We start from the raw sequence: 21,500 nt of genomic DNA, 5'->3' as shown, positions 1-21,500 counted from the left end.
TAAATGATGCACTGATACGTTTCCCGGTACATCTTCATAACCCGGAATGAGGTGACTAAATAAACACATTCTGGCAAAATCAAAATGACAATTGTGTTCCCTCCAACACCGTCGGCTTGTGTTTGTTTTGTGTCTGTTAACACGCCGTCCACTGTTTCCTCTTTACATTTGCGGAATCGTCACTTATCCAAACTCTTTATCAACGATCAACGTGTCTGAAGTGATTGCAGGGACACAATTTCGAACTCCCAGCATGTCGTCTCTTGTGAAGTGCATTCCTTCTCACACTTCCACTAAATTTTTAGATCCTCCACACTTGTGCAATTATTAAGGCCCCTCCACTGCTCAGCATACAGTGATTAAATAATTTATTGAGGGACGGGTATGAGAGCTATTTCGTATATCTGAAGACCTCTCTCCCTTGCAAATGAATTGGAATAATATTTTAACTTTAAATATTGATTATTTAAATATGAGTAATGCATGCATTCGTTTCCTATCGTTTAGATGGTCAACGAAGATTAAGTTGAGGGGAAACGCAAACTCCAAAATCCCTTACAGCGCTGTATGTTACTTATAATGTTATATAACTGTATTCAAGAAATAATCGTTGCAAAATGTTAGTATCTAACATAACATATTCTCTGTTCCATTCTGCTGTTCCTTTTCACCTTTCTGCTGTTTAGTGCTGGTCGTTGTATTTATTATGACCATCTACCCTGGTGTATATGGCAATAAATTAATCTCATCTACAATTGATCAGATCGTATAAAAGACAAATTCGCAACCTGCCCAGAGCTGCATTCTCCCCTGCGCTAAAGAGCTTACAAACCTCCTCAGAATCAGAATCAGATTTATTATCATTGACATATGTCGTGAAATTTGTTGTTTTGTGGCAGCAGTACAGTGCGTGACATAAAGACATAAAAATCACAATAATGCTATAACGCTGTATACTATAACGTTCCTACATTTATTCAACCTAGTTATTCCCAAATGAAAAACCAGAGAGAAGGGTTAAAGCCCGTGTTGTAGAAAAGCAACAAAGATAAAGAGGGGATAATAAAATGGCAAGTAATCGGGAGATTACGTAAAATGTAAGGTTGGTTCAAAATGAATCTGTTGTCCAAGCATAAGTCACTTGTTATGTGGACAAAGGTCAAGGTATGAGAGCACACACACACACACACACACACCGAGGCAAACTCACACACTATAGTAAATATGCTCAGACACGAACACGCACAAAATTACCTTCACAATACGGATAGAGATACACAGATTCACCCTCACTCATGACCACCCCTCCCCCAACGCTCAAAATGTATATGCGGTCCTTTTGGCGAGACCACAATAAATTCAGTATCTTCATTAATTATCAGTTTACGTGGCTACCCTATTGTAAACAAAAATATTTTCCTATATTTTAGTTGCTTATTTCAATAAGTAAAACTATTTAATTTTCAAAGTATTTTAGAGGAACTGTCGGTATGGAACTAGCGTTCGTCTTAGGCCATATTTGGTATATCGGCAGGAGGCCTCGCTGTCAGCGAACTCAGCCGTAGACCAATAGATGTTCATGTAACAGGCTGGCTTCAGAGATCTGACAGCGCCCCGCCCCCTTGCTGCCTCCACTGAACTGATGTCAGATAGCACATCCCTCAAACAGATATTTTAGTCAAACAGCAGCAGAGATGAACGGTGCGCCGGAGAATAACTAAATAGAACGGTTGTCAGTAATTGTGTTTTTGTTTATTCCGATGACCAAATATATATATTACTCTAACTTCCCCAAGGTATCGCATTTTGAGATCTCCTTGGATGCAATAGCTGGTTCTCAACATGTTTGCCGGTGCAGCGACCTCGACTCCTTTCTCAGTGAGGGATATTTTAAATCTTCAGCACCATCCTGACATGGCCTCACTGGGTGTCTCGGCGGGGCTGGACTCGCCTCCCTCCCCTGCTTCATGTATGTTAGAACGGACCAAACAGCAACACTACAGTGAAACCCCATCCCTAACCGCGTACAACGAGCCACTGCCTAAATTGAATACTTGCAAAAACAATCCCAACTACTCGAGCACTTCGTACGTAAATAATTATTTGGAAATCAGCAACAGTGAAGTGAAGTCAAGCAACGGACCGACAGAAAAAATTGATAAGGGTAAGAAAGGAAATTTATAAACATTTGAACAGGGTTTGTTCCATTTACAACATTAATGTGCAGTTATATTTTTGCATGATGTATCCGAAGTTATATGTTCCGTTGATATGGACTAGATCGATGTAACCTCACAAGTAAATCTAACTGAATAAAAAGCATGGCTAGAAAAAAATAAATGTTGTAACTATATCTCGCAGGCAAATAAACTAAAAAATATTATTTACAACAACGGAAAATGCCTTTCATGGTCTTCCAAAGACTGCATACACATATTCCTGGAGCTCTAGCGATTCAGATTGGTTTGCACTAACACCCTATATCTATGCAGTATTTGGCGACATATTCGTCATTTAAGTACATCGTTATTCGCTGTAACGATTCCTTTTTAAGGACTATAAGCTACATGACAATTTAAAAGTAGTTTGTTAATTTTAGCTGAATTGAAATATAAAAAAGAATATTTATGGATTTGCGACTTTTAATTATTTCAATCTGTTTTATTGCGTTGATTTCTACATTACTTTCAGATTTAAGTACTGTACAATAGACATTCGTAGACTGTTTTAAAGAAGACTGACAGCCCTCTGCCCAGATTTCTGGTTAACCCACAACTCTGGGCGATCGCTATAATTTCACATTCCATTTGCTTTGGGCTTTCCATGGCCCTCGACTATTTTAGATTTTTTTGAAGTATAGGAGTAAACATCATTACTTGCGACCTAAATATTTGGATTTCCAATTCCATACCGCAACTGCTTTATAAAACCGTGTTCATGTTCATTGTCAGTATTAATTGAATAAATTGAACATTAATACAATGATTATAATTGGATATTCAGGTACGAATATACTTTTCACTTGGGTGACGGTGGATTTATACTACTTTTAAATGAAGAGTTAATTTTAAAAATTAATTTTCGGGCGGCCAGTTAATATTTTACACGTTCCCCAAGCACGGCATGTGTAACCATACCATGTGAAATGATACATTTTTCAAAGTTTATTCGCCCCTTACCTCATTCCGAAACTTGCTATCCGTGAATGCCAACGATCTTTGTGGGCGAACAGTGATATGGAGGTTTATGGGCACAGAACAATATTGGCAGAAAATCAGGAAAAATCAGAAGGCGGAAATCTCCCATTTCCTGCGATCTTTCAACGCGCTCGTCTTTACCTTGACAAGTGCAGTTTTCTGATCTGTTTATATTAACGAACCGTTTGATATTGGCGACCTGAATGCACTTCGACATTAGCAGTGTTTAGATGTATTGAAACCGAAAATAATTGGATGTTTCAATGAGATAACTCGTAGGAGACAAAGCCAGGCAAATTCACGTGCAGCCTTCACTTGGAGATCTTAAAACTCGAGGTGACACACTGCCTGTAATTCCCGGTTTTTCTGGGCTTCCACTGAAGTTTGGAATACAGAGATGTATTAAATGTTATGGTTGAGCCTTCGTGCAGATTGCCCCTTATATTCGGTGTTTACACCCTGTAGGTCGGTCGATATTATTCAAGGTTGTAAAGTCCCCGGGAGAGGTGGTCTTCTGAGTGAGAAGGTTTAACCAAGTGAAACGTGATGGCGGGTTCTTACTAACGGCCATACTTTCCCATTTAGATTGTCGAATGATGGAAGTTAACCTGGAGAAAGAAGAGCAAAAACCAGACGAAGCCGAGCGGCCCCGGCGACGGAGAAGGAAACCACGCGTCCTCTTCTCTCAGGCGCAGGTCTACGAATTGGAGAGGCGGTTCAAACAGCAAAAGTATCTCTCCGCACCCGAGAGGGACCATTTGGCAAACATACTGAAGCTCACGTCTACTCAGGTGAAAATCTGGTTCCAGAATCGCAGGTACAAATGTAAAAGGCAGCGCCAGGACAAATCTCTGGAAATGGTGGGGCTCCCGCCTCCGAGGAGAATCGCCGTGCCAGTGCTGGTCAGAGATGGGAAGCCGTGCCTAGGAGAGTCCTCGCCTTATAACTCTCCGTATAACATGAATATCAGCCCTTACGCTTATGGCACTTATGCAAACTATACCAACTACAGTGGCGCAACTACTCCTGCCAACTACAGCTGTAACTATCCCAGTGTTCAAGCCGTGCCCCCGTCAACAGCAGCTGGCAGCTTTATGAATATGAATTTCACAGTCAATGACTTGAGCAATGCCATGCAGACTCAAATCCACCAGAATACTGGAGTTTCTACTTTGCATGGGATCAGAGCCTGGTAGTGCCAACATGGGCTTGGCATAGCACGGATTTCGTGCTCCCTTGGCTTGGTTGCACAGGTTATTCATTCTTCGACCGAACGTCGAGGAAGACATCCGTTTCCCACGTCGAAATCGGTGAATGGATAACTTACCAATAGGGTCAAAGCCTTTTAACGTAGCATATAACCTCTCGGAACTTCGGACAAGGAAGAAGGGATGTTTTAATTCCATCTTCTTCCGAAACGTTTATTTTGCAGTATTCCATTTCACTGAATGAATTCGTGCCCTTATTTAATCTCTAAAATGTTATTGTATGAAGTACATCATATTGCATATTGTCCCAGTCTGCACTGAATGCAGCATAAGGCATGAGTGAAAGCAACATCGCGGATTGTTGTTAAGAGAATACAGTTGTATAAAAAAAGGGCAAACCCATCGTAATCTCTAGGCTTTTTCATACAACCTCTATTTCATATTTGAAAACTTGTTTTTGTATTTGAGACTGTCTTCCGTAGTCCAGTGTAAATACGGTAAAGAGTGTTTGGCTCATTTAGGTTTAAAGATTTTTAAATATTATTGATGAAACCACTTTGTACAGCATTCGCAATCCCGAATTCAGAGTTAATTAGCTGTATGCAAGTAGCAAAGAATACTTCAAAATCATGCACTAATGTTGCCATGTTCTGTATTTACTTTCCCTTTCAACAACATTATATAAAATTAATGGTAAGAAAATTACTAAAATGTTGCTCGGAATCTCCAAAGATGATGATCAAATTGTAAATGGAAGTATAAATCACTACTGTTCCAACAGTAAATAGCGTGCAATCTGGATTGTCGGTTAGTTTTTTTTCCGCGATGGTACAACAATGCGTCTCATATATTGCTTTGGTATTAATTGTCTTGAACTGAAATTAACGATGCCTTTTCGCTGACCTCACTTTATTCGTAAAATCGCACTAGAATAAGAATTCGTCCTACAGGCTGACTCTGTTAGACCTTGTCCTCTGCAAATCCGCTCGGAACACTGCAGTATTTTACAGCAGACGCTTCCCATCATTTTAACGATGTGCGTTGTGTGCAAATTCATCGGGACATCAAATTCCAAATCTAACATTTGCCACTCATAACTCGGCATCATTTTAATGCTCTTACCTATGTTTTCCGCTTCTTGCAGAATAGGAAATTCACGGCTACATCCAGCGATTTTTGATATTTAATATCCTTTTCTTCGAGCCGGTTTCCTTTCGCTTTTGTTTTGTGTAAATTACATACATACAAATATCCCCCGAAACATTAATTTTATAGCAGATCGTCATCAAAAGAATGCCACTGAAAAATAATCTGTGAACTGTCACACTCCACGTCTAGCCTTGTGGCTGCCGAGGAAATGTCACATCATTAAATCCTTTCTCTGGCTTAATGTGTGCGTTCGGAATGTAAGTCTATTCCATTTTGGTGCTTTTGAAATTAATCTGATTGAATTAAACTGACGGTATTACCAACACAAGACTATTTATGTTGGAAGTGAAATGTCTGCATTGGAGTTCATTGTTTCATTGGTTTGTTTTGCAGAACCAACTGTGCTGCACGGGTGAGAGATGTGGGGATGGGAGGAGGACTGGAAGATGTGGGAGAGGAAAGGACGCAGAACAGAGAACGAGTGCACATGCAAACGATGTTGCAGGGAGATATTAAGAAATCTGCAATGGTTGCTGGAGACCGACCACGTTAAGATTGCGGCTCCCAGTCTGAGACCACCAGCTACATACACTAAAAGCAGAAAAGGCTGAAAACACTCGTCAAGTCAGGCAGCACCTATAGCAGAAAGAGAAACAAAGTTCATGTTTCAGGTCGAAATCATTTCATCTGTGGAAAGAGAAACAGAGTTAACTTGTAAGTCGAAGATTCTTGTTTGAGTCTTCGATCTGAAGGGTTAAGTCTGTTAGTCCTTCCATTTACGCTGCCCCATTTGATGAGCATTTCCAACGTTTCTGGTTTTTTTCTTGCAGATTTCCACCACCCGCAGCTTTCCTTTGATCTCCACTGGTAGCTAAAGGCCGGGTTTCCCCGAAACATCTTACGTCATCTGAAATGAACCACAATTGTTTTTCTTAACAGAGAGGGTGTTTCTTTTTTAAGCTTAGCTGCTTGTGCAAAGATCTTACAGAGAATTTCGGTTTTTGCAGCAGAGAAACGGGTCTCTTGGCCCAATGGGTCCACTCCTGTGGCCAGTCTGCACTGGAGGCACCTCGTCTCCTGGTCACCTTCCATATCAGCAGTCCCTCACACTGATTTCCAACTTTGCTCTTCACCTAAGGTAAGAGTTTCCACATGCTCTGAGACTTGAGGTTTATTTTAAATACCTTAATCGATTTATTCGTGATTATGGTAAATTCCATACTGTCCCTCAGTTAAAATTGGACAGTTTCGACAATACGAATGACCAGAGCCACATTAACAAAGTGTTTTTAATAACTGACAGGCAGTTCTAAAAGTTGGTAAGAGCTGCCGTTGACAATGGTTACGGTCACATTCCTCGCAGGGTCACCGCGAGTGAGACTTCCTCCGTCAAGGAGCCGCACCTGAGCATACGACATGTCTCTCTGGATTTGTAAATTCGCTTTAGAGAAAGGCAGAAATCAAAGCTGCAGTGTCTTTGGAAGTAGTGGTTGTGAGAGTGAAACTTCGAATCCCGTTTACTTTACTTGACTGCAACCCGAATCTGAGATTCCCCGTTTGGGATAAATAAGGGCACAGAGACATCCCCCACAACTTGTCATATTTCTTCACGGCACAGAAGGAAGTCATTTCAGCCCATCGATTCTGTGCCGGTTTCCATCCTCCTACCAATTTTCCCTGTAGCAACACACACAAAATGCTGGAGGAACTCAGCGGGTCAGGCAGGATCTATGGAGGGAAATGAACAGTCAACGTTTCGGGACCCTTCATCCGAAAGGTCGACTGTTTATTCCCTCCATAGATGCTGCCTGTCCTGCTGGGTTCCTCCAGCATTTTGTGTGTGTTGCTCCAGATTCCAGCATCTGCAGAATCTCTGGTGTCTCAATCTTCTCTGTAATTAGTTTTTCTCCATTCCCATTACTCGCCTACACTAGGGACAATTTACAGTGGCCAATTAACCTAACAAACTGCACGTCTATCAGGAACTTCAGACAGTGTGATTGTCAGGGCGGCTTTGCAAAGTGAAAAGAAAGTCAAAAAGTCCAGATATCGGAAATCTGGAATAAACCCAGAAAATGCCGGAAACACTGATCCGGTGAGGCAGCATCTGTAGACGGAGAAACAGGGTTAACGTTTCAGGTTCTGATGAAAGGTCTTTGTCCTCAAAGGTTTACCAAGTGTTCGTAGGTGCCAAAGGACCTCTGAGTAATTTATACACCAGCTGCACTGGATCCAGATTCGTTGCAGCATCGAACTGAAATCCTACGAAGTCTTCTCCAAAGAGTTTGGTTACAGTTGGCTGCAGAATCAATCAAGACTGACTCCAGAGTTATATTCGAAGCCCATCATCAGAGAAAAGCTCACATACTGACCAGCAGTATAAATATACTGGAAAATAATTCATATCCATGATGTAAGTATCATGATGTAACACCAATGTGTCACAAAGTCTGTACACTTGCTGATGTAATACAACTGTTTAATTGCATTGTCAGTTGAATGGAAGCAGAAACTAAAGGCCGCCAAATACGAGCACTCTCTCCCCGACTGCCCGTATCATCCGGCCAACGTGGTAAACGGTTTTTAAGAACAGTGACATCTCTGTAGCTATCAATAAAGTATGGGGGCGCGGTTTTTGAGACGGCATTTAAACTTTTGCATCAATGAAAACATTTTCGAGGGAAGTTAACAGTGAGGGAGTCTACCGCATGCACTTATTGTTATTCCTCCTATAAAACCATTGTGGCCTATGTTTTGATGCCACTGAATCTGGATAATTGCAGTATATTTCATTAAAGGTAATAAAATGCGTATAATTTTGACCACGTTAAAACATTTTTAATAAGTATGAAATAGATCTGCATCCGTAATAAAGTGTGGCTCTCGGTTGGAACAGGACGCGCAGTTCTGTGTAAAACTACTTCACTGAAATTGTTATGCGGTCAACGAAAACACTTTGATTTATCTGCACCCATTGCATTGGAGCCACATAAAACCTAGTTGTCGCAGGAGGAGCAGCGTAACTGCGCTGCCGAAGTGCGAGCGGACTTTACTTTTGGGGCAACGCCAGGCGAACTGTGGGAGCGTCAATGTTATTCAGCGTTATTAATGAAGGCAGTTCGAATTGTGATTTAGTGGATAATCTGACGAAGAATCATTCTTCATTCGGAAAAATAAAACAGGACGACTGTACCCCAAAACATTATTGAATAAAATTACATTCATAAAAACAATCAGAGAAAGAACCATAAATATGAGTTGTATTTTCTAGTCCATAATCCCCAGAGTTTAGCAGCTGTGTTGAAGAAATTCTGATTGCAATATAGTAACATGAATCCAAAGTTATCAGCGGTTGCAAACACACAGGGTTATAAGAAAACAAATACAAAAATATGTTACAAATAAAAATGAATGTTATTAAGGAAATGGATTACAGCATAAATAATCATAGTAAACTTTTATTAAACTGGTTTGGTAACAACTGGAGTATGGTGTCCAATTCTGAATCCAATACTTTAGGAAAGAGGTAAAGGGTTTGGAGAGAATGCAGAAGATGCAGAATGACTTAGGGCTGAGAAACTTTGGAAGTGTGGATAGATTGGAGAAGCTGGGGTGGTTCAACAGAGGAAGCTGCAAACAGATCTAATATACATATTTAAAATTATGAAGGACATAGAAAGAAATTCTGCCTATTGCAAATGGGCGAAAAACCAGGGATGTAGGATGAAGGTGATTAGAATGGCATAGAAGGCTGTGAGATGAGTTGTGGGAAATGGGATTATAGGTATAGATCTTTGATGGCCAGCACAGACATGGTGCGCTGAAGGGCCTCGTTCTATGCTGTACAACTCTATGGTGCCATAAAAAGAACCAAACTAATATGAGGAGTTTTTGTCTGAAATGCACTGCCAGAAGTAGGAGTGGAAACAGATTCAATTGTAGCATTAAGTTGTAACTGAAACCATTTGCAGGGCTATGGGTAGAGGGTAGGGGAGTGGGGACTAGCTGGATTGCTCTTTCATGGGGCCAGTGCACATCTGGTGGGCCAAATTGACTCCCGTTATCATTCTGTTGTAAGTATTGACATATACTTTTCAAACTGTAGGCTTAAAGCAAATTAGAATATCTTACACACCATAACCAACATCAATTCAGGCATTATCCCTCTTAATTTCACCACATTACTGGAACCATTTGAAAATCAGTCCTAGCCTTCCACCACAATTTCTGCACTGTATTTAAAACAAGACTCATACACACCTATTTCCATTTGAATAGAATTGATACATACAACCTCTGTGCCAGAATAAATGTCATGCATTAATTTTCTTTTTTACTCCATGTTTAAAGACATTTAATGAAAAATAGAATTATTTCCCTGTTGCATAAACCAGATGTTACATGGACTCCAGTTCAGTATCAAGTGTCTAAAACACACATTAATATAATGAGGCATAACACAACTGTGATTATTTCATTTCTGATATGATCTGGCTTCACTCACTATTTAAATTTAATGCAGCTAATAATACAATATAAACATGATATACCAGGAATATACAGATCTTCACACACAACAATGCTGCATCATATTATTGACTTATATGGATATCAACCTCATCATGTGCAAATGTATTGCCTATTTAAAGTCAATGCAAAACAATTTTGCAGTGATGATAAACTGGCTAGCTAATCTCAATCCAGAATTTAACTTGACTTTGGAGCAAGGTGGAATTAAATTCTTTGAAAATGGATTGTCACAGTACTTCATCTTGATGCAGCCATTCATACAATCCAACGTACAGGTCCGCAAGGGGCCTTTGGAATCTACGGACATTGTAAGCCTGCCTGACCATTGTATTCATTATGTGCACATAAATCCTAAACAGAATAGTTCAGGTTTAAGAAAGAGACATAAGCAGGGCTCATATTGACTCCTCTATGGTATCTTCTATTTAAGGCACACGGTTTAGCATGAAAACAGATAATGCAGCTTTACTATCATCTGAGCAAGAAGCTATTTTGGATGTAACTTCCAGTTCAGAGCAGAGCAGCCTGGGACAACCCCACTACCAAAAAGGATATTGAAAATCACTCAGCCATAATACAGCATGAGCTGTAACTCTGGGGATGGGTTAAATTGGATATCCTGGGCACATTAGAATCAGAGAATCGGAAACAGAATCAGAATCAGATTTATTACCACTGACTTATATGACATGAAATTTGTTGTTTTGTGGTAGCAGGACAGTGCAAAGACATAAAAATTACTATAAATTACAAAAATAAATAAATAGTGCAAAAAAAGGTACTGTTCATGTGTTCATGCTCTGTTCAGAAATCTGATGACAGAGGAGAAGCAGCTATTTCTGAATCATTATGGGTACCTCCTCCCTGATGGTAGTAACAAGAAGAGGGCATATCTCTCTTAAGAGTCAGAGCTTTGGAAAACACTTTGAGAAAGCAGGTGTGCAGAATTGCTCACTGCATATTAAGATAAGATAAAATATCTTTATTAGTCACATGTACATGCATTAGGTCAGAGAGGGTCAAATTAGATGAGGACAGGAAGATGCAAAAGGGATACAATCATATTTTGATGACTCCATTTTCGCCCACTTAGTATTCAGTGTTACTGAAGTCAACAAAACTTGACATTGGCAGCCTCCCAGGGTGGAGGATGACTTGCTTCAACTTATTTCTGAGGAGGGAAAGTTGTCTATGCTTGAATTCTTTGAATGCAGGGTGGCTGTTGCACATCAGTCACTGCACAGTGAAACATGCATAGATCCTCACACACAACATTGCTGCATCATAGTATTAACTGATATGGACATTAACCTCATCCAGTGCAGATAAACTGCATACTTCAAGTCAATGTAAAACAATCTTGCACTGATGATAAACTGTCCAACTAATCTAAATTCTTGGTTCAATGGCAAGGGGATCGAAGACAATTGAGGGCCAGACTCTGCTGCACATATTTAGCACACATTCGTACAAATGTGGATACACGTACTCATGCGCACACAGAGGCACCCTGCTCCATCCCTCCCCAGTCCCTGACTCCTGGTATACTCAGTGTTTAAGTCTCATGGGTAGAAACATTCAAAGTGTATACCAGTGATCACTGCACTACTGCTGCTTTATTCACAAATTATTCATAACTTTATTCTATCAAAAATAGTTATTAATGACTTTATTCTATCAATAAGGCCTGCACATAGAGCCTTTGTAACAACATACAAAAGTAAACTACAGGAAGTTACATAGTGAAGTGATTAAATTTCAGTGACATCTATGGCTCAGTGGTCGACATTAGCTAGGAACGGAAGGATCAGCCACATAGAAAAACTATAGTGAAGAGTAGGTCAGGTGCCAGATATTGTGCAATAACTAACTCACTCCTGATTCCCTATAGCATTTGCAACATTTATAAGGCACAAGTTGGGATTGTGATGAATACTGGCTGTTTGCCTGGATGAGTGCAGCTTCAACATCTCACATGATACTTAACAATATTATGGATGAAGCAGCCTATTTGATTACGACTGCATTTATCTCCTTAGACATTCATTCCATATACCACTTGCACACAATACCTGCAGTGTAGCTCATCAACAAAGTGTACCAGAGCGAGGTTTCTTCAGAAGCACCCCACAAATATACAGCTTTATCAACCTAGTTGAACATGGGCTGCATGTACCCAGGAATACCACCACTTCCAATTTCTCCATGTGACACAGCAACATGACTTGCAAAAAGATGCTATTTCTTCACTGGCTCCTGGAATTCTCACCCTGACAGTACCATGGGAATATCTTCACTGTACAGACCGCAGCAATTCATGGAAGAAACTATCACTTCTTCTAGGACATTGAGAGCTGCACAATAAATACAGGCCTTCCCAGTGATGCCATGCATGTTAACGTAAAGGTAAGAGGTTTACAATCAGGAGGGATCTGGACAGAGTAAATAGGAATGTCATGTTTCCCTTAACAGATATAGAAAACCAGGGAATTAGAGGAAAGACAAGGAAACTCTTTTCACTCAGAAAGTGGGAGGGGTCTGGAATTTCCTACTTGGAAAACATGATAGAAAGAAACAGCCTATCACATTTAAAATATACTTGGATATATACCTGAATAACCAGGAGCTGCAGGGATATACTATGGGAAGATGGAATTAGGTTGTGTAACCAGCAGACACAATGGCCAAGTGGCCTCCCTGTGCTTGTAAAGTTTCTATTTTTCTATGATCATTTTGGCACATACAAATGAGGGCAGAGTGAAGTGCAGTAACAACCATTGTTGATTATGTGCTTGTTTGAACTGACACCTCTCTCACAATAGCTTTATAATGGCATTTTGGCGGAGTTTCAAAAAGTGCAGCATGAATGCAGAATCGCAACATCTGCTTGAACCCGCAATTATGCAGCAGGTAACATTTGAGAATTGTACCTACTTTTGAAGACCAACATCATCTAATTATACCAGCTCACTAACTTGTGCTTGACTCTGTGAATAAAAATTCTTTGATTATTTCTTTTCCCATATAAAAAAAATAGTGAATTAATTATTAATGCAAGAAATATACACCGGTTGCAAAACAAAAGCAAATCCAAAGCCAAAAACACAGACTCACAAACCAAGGAATAAAATAATAATCATCCCCTGTCAAGAGATGTCCATTCCATTAAAGCAATCGAGGAAGTGTGAGGCTATGGAAATAAGAACATAGAATAATTTGGACAATCCTGAAATGAAATAAGTGGTAAAAGAGTGATAGACCTATAGTTTAAAGTTACTAAATGTGCGATTCATTTAGGTTTATTGTGAACAAAAGGAAGAATTTATGTATTCATAATGTTTAACACCAAATTTAAGATCTCATAATACTTCCACAATGGAGATTGATTTATCAGCCCATTTAGTTCCACTGTTAGTTTTTGACTTTTCTCCATTAGTTTCCAGTTTTAAATCAAGTATAACTCCACCAGACAACTCTTGAATGAAAGTTTAGATTCTATAACAACTGTAACAACAAAACTAAAGTGTTTGTTCCCTTTTATGCAAACAAGGTTAGTTGTTGTGCCTGAGTTACATGTCCACAAGCAGAGGACCTTTCAGGCATGTGCTCTTGATGGTGGTCAAATGCATTAAGAAAATAACAAACATTGTAATTCAGACACCATCAAAACATCCCCTGCGCCGTTAATGACTATCTCCAGATGAAAGGAAACAGGAGTACGGTGACAGCTTTCTCATCAGCCTGGGAAGAAGCTCACATCAGTAAATGAGAAAAAGGACAAACAAGTGCAGCCCTGGAACATACTCCAGAAACTATCTTGTCTCAGGTGAAATCTGTAGCTAACTCCGTGTAATTTGCCTGAAGCATGCAGATATTCCATTACAAATTGCTGACCTCTGGTGGTCCAGTGCCTTAAACTATATTTACATTTCACTGAAAGTAGTTCGTATAAATAGTTGCAATATTTTCCTTTTTTGAATTTATCATAAAGGGAGATATTATCAAATGGAGAATATTAAAATGATCTGAGTATTTCAGTTAGATTTATTATATTATTCCTCTCCAAACAATTTTTGAACCCAAATTTGGAACATGACTGGTGTCCTCAAACTGGAAAAATTGCTATGCCTCAGTGTTGTGGTACAATAAGAATTAGTGAATGAAGATAAAATTTCTGTATTGGGTGGAATTTGTGATCCAACTGCAATTCATATGTGACATTAGTTTTGAGAAGTGTTTTTCTCCCAAGTATCTGCACAAGCTCAGTTGCATATCAGTAAACGTAAAGTCTTCCATTAACCACTACAATCAAGAGTCATTTTAGACTGTAATTTACCTTTTCCTTTAAACAATATTATATCTTTAAGATCAGTGAGGAAGCGAGGATTTATTGATACAGCTGAAAATGGTTAACAATAAAGAACATTTATTCACAGGATCCGGTCTCTGTATAATCAAATTTTAACTAAATATGACCAAACAAAATACACACCGATTTTCTGGTTCCATTGGTATTAAGTGGCATGTTCCTCAGTAAATTGAGAAAATATTATTCAAAAGCTATCAAAATATTGAACCAGTGTCTTTACCCACTCCCAAAGCCCAGCTTATTGGGGCGTTTGATAATTGTGCTTGTTTGCTGGTCTCCAGTTGTGGGTACAGGGTCAGTCATCCATCATGACATTTCTTAGATTAACGTAAGGGATTGCGCAAACTCAATTTCCACTGAAAGTAATTTGTTCTTGAAATTCTGCAACCTTTAGTTCTGGTTTGACAGATTTGCAATGATGAAAATAAGGCACGCACTGATAAAATAGCAGAACTGAGCAGAAGTTTCAGTTTCTAAGGTTCTTTAGCAAAATAGTCATTTTGACAGAGTTTTGATGCTGCATTCTAGGCACCAGTTAACATCAAAAGTTCAGCACACATTTTTGAGAACAACTGTTGAAAGTGAACAAACACAGTTGGAGAGATGCCTCATTGGTTAAGCAAACCAGCTAATACAAAATCAGCCACTCACTTGAAAGAGTTAAAATTTCTTTAGTAAAGGCAATCACAGGTAGTCCATTGTTCAGATTTTAATGATCCAGACATGGAGATAATCAAAATATATTATTGGATCTTGATAAGTGGCATTAGGTGCATAAGTTGTAGAATAACTAGTGTTCCATCTCTCTTCAATTTCAACATGTATAATCAGTGAAAACAGAGTGAAATATTACGATTATAGTTATCTCAGCTTCTAGTGCTGTTTATGAATAATCTTAATTTTGTCTGGTAACTAGTAACCCTGAACAATTCTTCTGACTGGGAAATTAGTCATTGCCTAAACACATGCAAGCAACTCAAACTAAGATGTCCGCCTCCCACAAATATAACTGGAGGAAAGTGTAGATTATCTACTTAGTTGCATAACCTATGCTATCTATAGTTTAATCATCTGTTTCCCATAATGGCATAATTATATTCCAGTGAATATGGAATTCCACAAACTAGTCTGCCTATTCTAACTCTTTCCAATAGACTGGTAGATTTTAATGTATACAGTATATGTAAGTGAGTACTGGGCAAAACAAAGACTATGCGCTCTGACAATATCTTGACTGTGGTGCTGAAGATATGCTCTACCAACTCAGCCAATCCAGTTCATAGAGCTACAATACTGAACCATGCCAGTCAAATTCTCAAAATAACCAGACGTGTCCTGTGCATAAAAAGCTGGAGAAATCTAAACTAGTCATTGGAACCATATCAGTCTACTCTTGATCATCAGCTCAGCACTTGTTTTTTATTGAAGCTCATTCTGGGTTCTGCCGGGAGCATTTACTTCAGACTGCAGTGAACTAAAGAGTTGAACCACAGATGTGAGAGTGGCTTAAGATGAAGGCAGAATGACCAAGTACGTCCTCTAGGAGCCAAAGCAACAATGAAGTTAATGAGAATTGGGGGAAATTTTTTCCACTGACTGGAGTTATAACGAGTACAAAGAAAGATGGGTGTGGAGGTAACTATCCTTAAAATAGTGCTATGGAATTTCTTTATGTCCACTAGAGAGAGCAAAACAGATCCAGATTTAATGTCCCTTTTGCAAGATGGCATCTTCAATGGTGCAACACTCCCTAGTACTGCATTGGAGAGTTAACCTGGATTATGTGCTTAAGTATCTGGAGCAGTAGTTAAACTCAGAACTTCTTTGACTCAGAGTGAGAATGCTAACCAACCAAGTCTCAGTGACATTTCATATTGAGCAAGGGTTCAACTTTTGTTACCATATCCATCTTCATATACAACTCCTTTTATTGCAAATATTGAAAAATGTCAAGAAAGGACAGAAGGTCATTTAGGTCTTTGGGTTTGATTATGACTACGGTGAAGACTAATGCCACTAATCCCTAATCTTACTCTTTCCCTTATCACAGTTTATATTATCCACTGTACATAATAGTTTACTGGCCAATAACACTGAATAAAATTAATGTTAATAATGTTGTTAATGGCAGTGAATCTATTTGAAACCTATAAAGTATATTATCATGCTGGTGCATTGATTGGGATTGTCTGCAGAGGGAAATAAATGTATATTATCTAATGGCATCTTTGAACTTGGTTTGAATGGAAGACATTTAATGCTTTCTGTTGGTTCCAACTGTAATTCTCAAATCCAGACAATGTGCATTTGAGTTCCTCATCAAAATCCTTATGTCTCTTTAGTGCCTTGTGAAAACTAAATTGAAAAAATCATTGGTACTATTCAGAAAATCTATTTTATCTAGCAGCTTTATTTTCACGTTTTCTGCCTCTTACTCAAAGAGAAAAAAAGCATATTTAAAAAAGGTAGCAGATCTTGTTTGGCTTTTTTCCCAAGATGTACAGAAATGAATTCGACACTACAGACATAGATTTAAGGAACGGAAGGAATTAGCTATTTGATTTTAGAACATAGATTTTAGTCACAGTAAGTCTGTGACTACTAGGCCAAAGAATATAAATGTAACACCAGCAAATCTCAAAAGAACACAAGGAAATGGAAAATTGTGTAATCTCTAGGATTTTTCGTTACCATATCCATCTTCTATACAACTTCTTTTATTGCAAATATCAAAAATGTCAAGAAAGGGCAGAAGGTCATTTAGGTCTTTGAGTTTGATTATGACTACAGTGAAGACTAATGCCACTAATCCCTAATCTTACTCTTTCCATTATCACAGTTTATATTATCCACTGTACTTTCTTGACATTTTCAACATTCGCAACAAAAAGAGTAAAGAAAACTTTGAGAAAGAGCTGGATGAATATCAGAGAAAGAACAGGGCTGACGATTGCAAAGATATGTATTGACATGAAGACAGTCAATTATTCAACAGAACAATAATCCTGTTGAGACAATAGGTATGTCATCTTTGTAACTAAGACGGGGTTGAATGACATAGGTTGTAACCTTAGACCAGCAAAATGTCATTGTTTCCCTGAGGGACCATGGACTAACAATGCATGTTAACCATCCCTTACTATATGACTGGGGAGTTTTCCATTTTTAATGCCAGTTACTTGAAAGCCTTGTTGGTTGCAGTTCTAACTTAATGTTAATTTCAGCTTCAACTAATTTGAAGTTTCATTAATTCAACCCACCTTTTAGCAGTTTTGGAAATGTCTGCAAAGAGATCTTTCATCTTCTCTCCACTTAAGGCATAAAATTTAGCAGTCATCTGATGCCGTCAGACTAATATTATATCTGTTTTTGGGATTTTTGATGTTTGCATCTTCCAAAGTGCAAAAAAGTGAGGATCTTGATGTTTCTACAACCTGCACTGGCAGGCCAGAGAAGTATATTTGTGATTTCTCACCTGCTGAGTTCCTAATCTATGTTGTTCTGTTAGGAAAGGCAATGCACAGTAGATAGTTGCTTGGAGCTCCCTAGATTTTTCTACACATTTTTCAGCAACTTCCTACAAAATATTAATGTAAAGATATTTGTCCCCTGGTTGAGGAGTTGCATATGAAATGGAGGAAATGTAAAAGAAAAAAGAAAAAAGTAAGTTAAAGTGGATAAATCATTTTCTACTAAATGAAAAGAAGTTGGATGTGTAGAACCATGGACTGGTGAGAGAGAATTTCAATTTTTACTTCTAAAGAGTTCCAGATCTCATCCACATCACTGTTGGATCATGTAAAGTATAGGGGAAAGTTAGAGGAGCAACCAGTTGAAAACAATGTTTTTGGGAAAGTTAAATAGGGTCCATTATAAAGAGGAAAATCTTAAAGGAATAGAATCTTACAGCGCAGGAGCATAGGAGAGGATTTGGTCCATTGTGCCAATGGTGGCATTGTGAAAGTGCTGTCCAATTTAGTACATTATTCCAGCAATTTTTCATTAACCTTGTGAATTAAAACTCTTCATGTACCTATTGAATTGTCAATGTAAATAGGAACGAACAGTAAAATGATAAAACTTTCCCAATGACCTATTGATTTTGGTCCAGTAGTAACCAAACTTTATCAAACAAAGAGACGCTGATTTGGTTCCTGACCTGTACTCATTTCAAAGTACTTCTTTAAAAAATATTACAAACAACAAAATAAATAGCTATGAGTTAACTTCATAAAAATAAACTATTTTCTGCTTGTCATTTAAAGGATGTTCTGCTAAAATAAATTCTTAACTTTACATTATTGGTATTGGTTTATTATCGTCACATCTTGAGGTACAGTGAAAAGCTTGCCTTGCATACTGTTCGTACAGATCAATTCATTACACAGTGCACTGAGGTAGTACAGGGTAAAACAATAACAGAATACAGAGTAAAGTGTCACAGCTACAGAGGAAGTGCAGTGCATGTAGACAATAAGGTGCTTGGTCATAACAAGGTAGATTGTGAGGTCAAGAGTCCATCTTATCGTATAAGGGAACCGTTCAATAGTCTTATAACAGTGGGATGGAAGCTGTCCTTGAGCCTGGTGGTATGTGCCCTCAAGCTCCTGTATCTTCTGCCTGAAGGGAGAGGGGAGAAGAGAGAATGACCCGGGTGGGTGGGGTCTTTGATTATGCTGGCTGCTTCACCAAGGCAGGGAGAGATATAGACAGAGTTCATGGAGGGGAGGCTAGTTTCTGTGATGTGCTGGGCTGTGTCCACAACTCTCTGCAGTTTCTTGTGGTCCCGGGCAGAGCAGTTGCCATACCAAGCCATGATGCATCCAGATAGGATGCTTTCTATGGTGCATCAATAAAAGTTGGTGAGAGTCAAAGGGACATGCCAAATTTCTTTAGCCTCATGAGGAAGTAGAGGCACTGGTGAGCTTTCTTGGCTATGGCGTCTACGTGGTTGGACCAGGACAGGCTATTGGTGATATTCACTCCTAGGAACTTGAAACTCTCAACCCTCTTGACCTCAGCACCATTAATGTAGACAGGTGCATGTGCACTGCCCCCTTTCCTGAAGTCAATAACCAGCTCTTTTGTTTTGCTGACATTGAGGGAAAAATTGTTGTCATGACACCACTCTCTATCTCCTTCCTATACTCTGACTCATCATTATTTGAGATACAGCCCACTACGGTTGTATCATCTACAAACTTGTAGATGGAGTTAGAGCAGAATCTGGCCATGCAGTCTTGAGTATATAGGGAGTAGAGTAGGGGGCTGAGGACGCTGCCTTGTGGATGTTGAGAATAATTGTGCTGGAGGTGTTGCTGCCTCTCTTCACTGATTGTGGTCTGTTGGTCAGAAAGTCAAGGATCCATTTGCAGAGAGAGGATAATAAATGACCTTCATTGCTATTGTGAGCCTGTTAACCTTCAGCTTTATAACAGCATCACTATTAGAGAAAAAGATTCTTGTCAGAAATGATTAATAAAGCACGCTTTTTTTCCAAAGAAAAGCACGTCTACATCTGCTGTGTCTTTTGAAATTCTTAACAGCTTTTTGGAATGTATTTTTGCACATTACTTCAGTACGTTCTCATGTATTTGAAGGCATAGCAAGTTAGTCCTGACATTTATACAGACAAAAACAATGTTTAAAAATCTGATCTCTGTGCTCTATATGAGAACAAATAATAAAAGAAATACTCGAGCAGAAAACTGCAGCAAGGTGATTCAAAGAAATATAAAATGTGATTTCATTTTCAAGTGAGCAAAATGTAGACAAGTTTTGAGATTTATACAAGTACAGTACTGGGATTCCAAGGCTATGAATCTGCTGCCGTTGGTTGGTATATTTTTGCTCCTGTAGCCCTTGCAAAGGAGCATTACACAGAACATAGAACAGTACAGCACAGGAACAGGCCCTCTGGCCCACTATGTCTGCGCCGATCATGGCGCCAAATTAAACTCATCCCATCTGCCTGCACATGGTCTATATCCCCCCATCACCTGCCTGTTCATCTACCTGTCTAAATGCCTCTTAATTGTTACTATCTTATCTGCTTCCCCCACCTCCTCTGGCAGCACGTTCCAGGCACCTACCACTCTCTGTGTAAAAAACTTGCCTCTCACATCTCCTTTAAACATTCCCACTTTCACCTTAAAGCTATGCCCTCTAGTATTTGACTCTGCCTATCCACCCTATCTATGCCTTTCATAATTTTCTATACTTTTATCAGGTCACCCCTCAACCTCCAATGATCCAGAGAAAACAATCCAAGTTTGTCCAACTTCTCATTATAGCTAAACTCTCTAATGCAAGCAACACCCTGGTGAACATCTTCTGCACTCTCTCCAAATCCTTCTGGACACAATACTCCAAATGAGGCCGAACCAAAGTCTTTTTTACAGCTGCAACATGACTTCCCTTCTCTCATACTCAATGCCCTGACTGATGAAGGCAAGCATGCCATACACCTTCTTTACCACCCTATCCACTTGTGTTGCCACTTTCAGGCATCCATGGACTTGCACTCCAAGATCCCTCTGTACACTCCTAAGGGTTCTGCCATTTACGGTGTACTTTCCTCTTACATTTGACCTACATTAAAGAGCTCTAATTCTAGCATTTGATCCAATTAAATTTCTTGTTTTGCAGTTGTGTAGGACAAGCCCTGAACTAGGGATTCAATTACACATGCATGCACATACAAATTTACAACCATCAAGAAAGAAAGAAAAGTAGTATTACATGTGCACTTTATCAAATCATGGCATTCTTCTTATCTGTTGAATGGCATGAAACATATGAAACTCGCTATCAAAAGGTGCGACAAGGTAATCTATAAATCTCTTAGATTATCTTTTAAATCTCTTTTTCTCCAACCAACCTCTTCCCACAATTTACTAATACCTGTCAACTTTTTAAGTAACTATATTATTCTTATCTTGAATTCTTATGCAAAGTAGAGGCTATCTGTGATATGCTGCTGATCACAACCACACAATGATAACCACCACCATGGGTCATTCCCCTTCCTTTATGATTTATTGGACT

General features: G+C 39.0%; 1 protein-coding gene across 1 annotated transcript; it reads left to right on the top strand.

The window, feature by feature from the left end:
- The first annotated feature begins 1,914 nt into the window (after nt 1-1,914).
- On the top strand, nt 1,915-4,393 carry nkx2.5 (NK2 homeobox 5). The gene is made up of 2 exons (XM_052013602.1): nt 1,915-2,164; nt 3,783-4,393. Exons 1-2 carry the CDS (start codon nt 1,915-1,917, stop codon nt 4,391-4,393), a joined length of 861 nt encoding a protein of 286 aa, XP_051869562.1.
- Nucleotides 4,394-21,500: the final 17,107 nt, after the last annotated feature.

This window comes from Pristis pectinata, chromosome 4 (assembly GCF_009764475.1).
Source record: "Pristis pectinata isolate sPriPec2 chromosome 4, sPriPec2.1.pri, whole genome shotgun sequence".
Lineage (NCBI taxonomy): Eukaryota > Metazoa > Chordata > Chondrichthyes > Rhinopristiformes > Pristidae > Pristis > Pristis pectinata.
The sequence above is the reverse complement of the archived record's forward strand: the minus strand, read 5'-3'. Positions and strand labels throughout refer to the sequence as shown.

What these genes read in the sequence shown, in the direction of transcription:
- nkx2.5 (XM_052013602.1), top strand. Translation starts at nt 1,915, where the DNA reads ATGGCCTCACTGGGTGTCTCGGCGGGGCTGGACTCGCCTCCCTCCCCT. An exon ending in GACAGAAAAAATTGATAAGG is followed by an intron (nt 2,165 to 3,782) that starts GTAAGAAAGGAA and finishes TTTCCCATTTAG; the next exon opens with ATTGTCGAATGATGGAAGTT.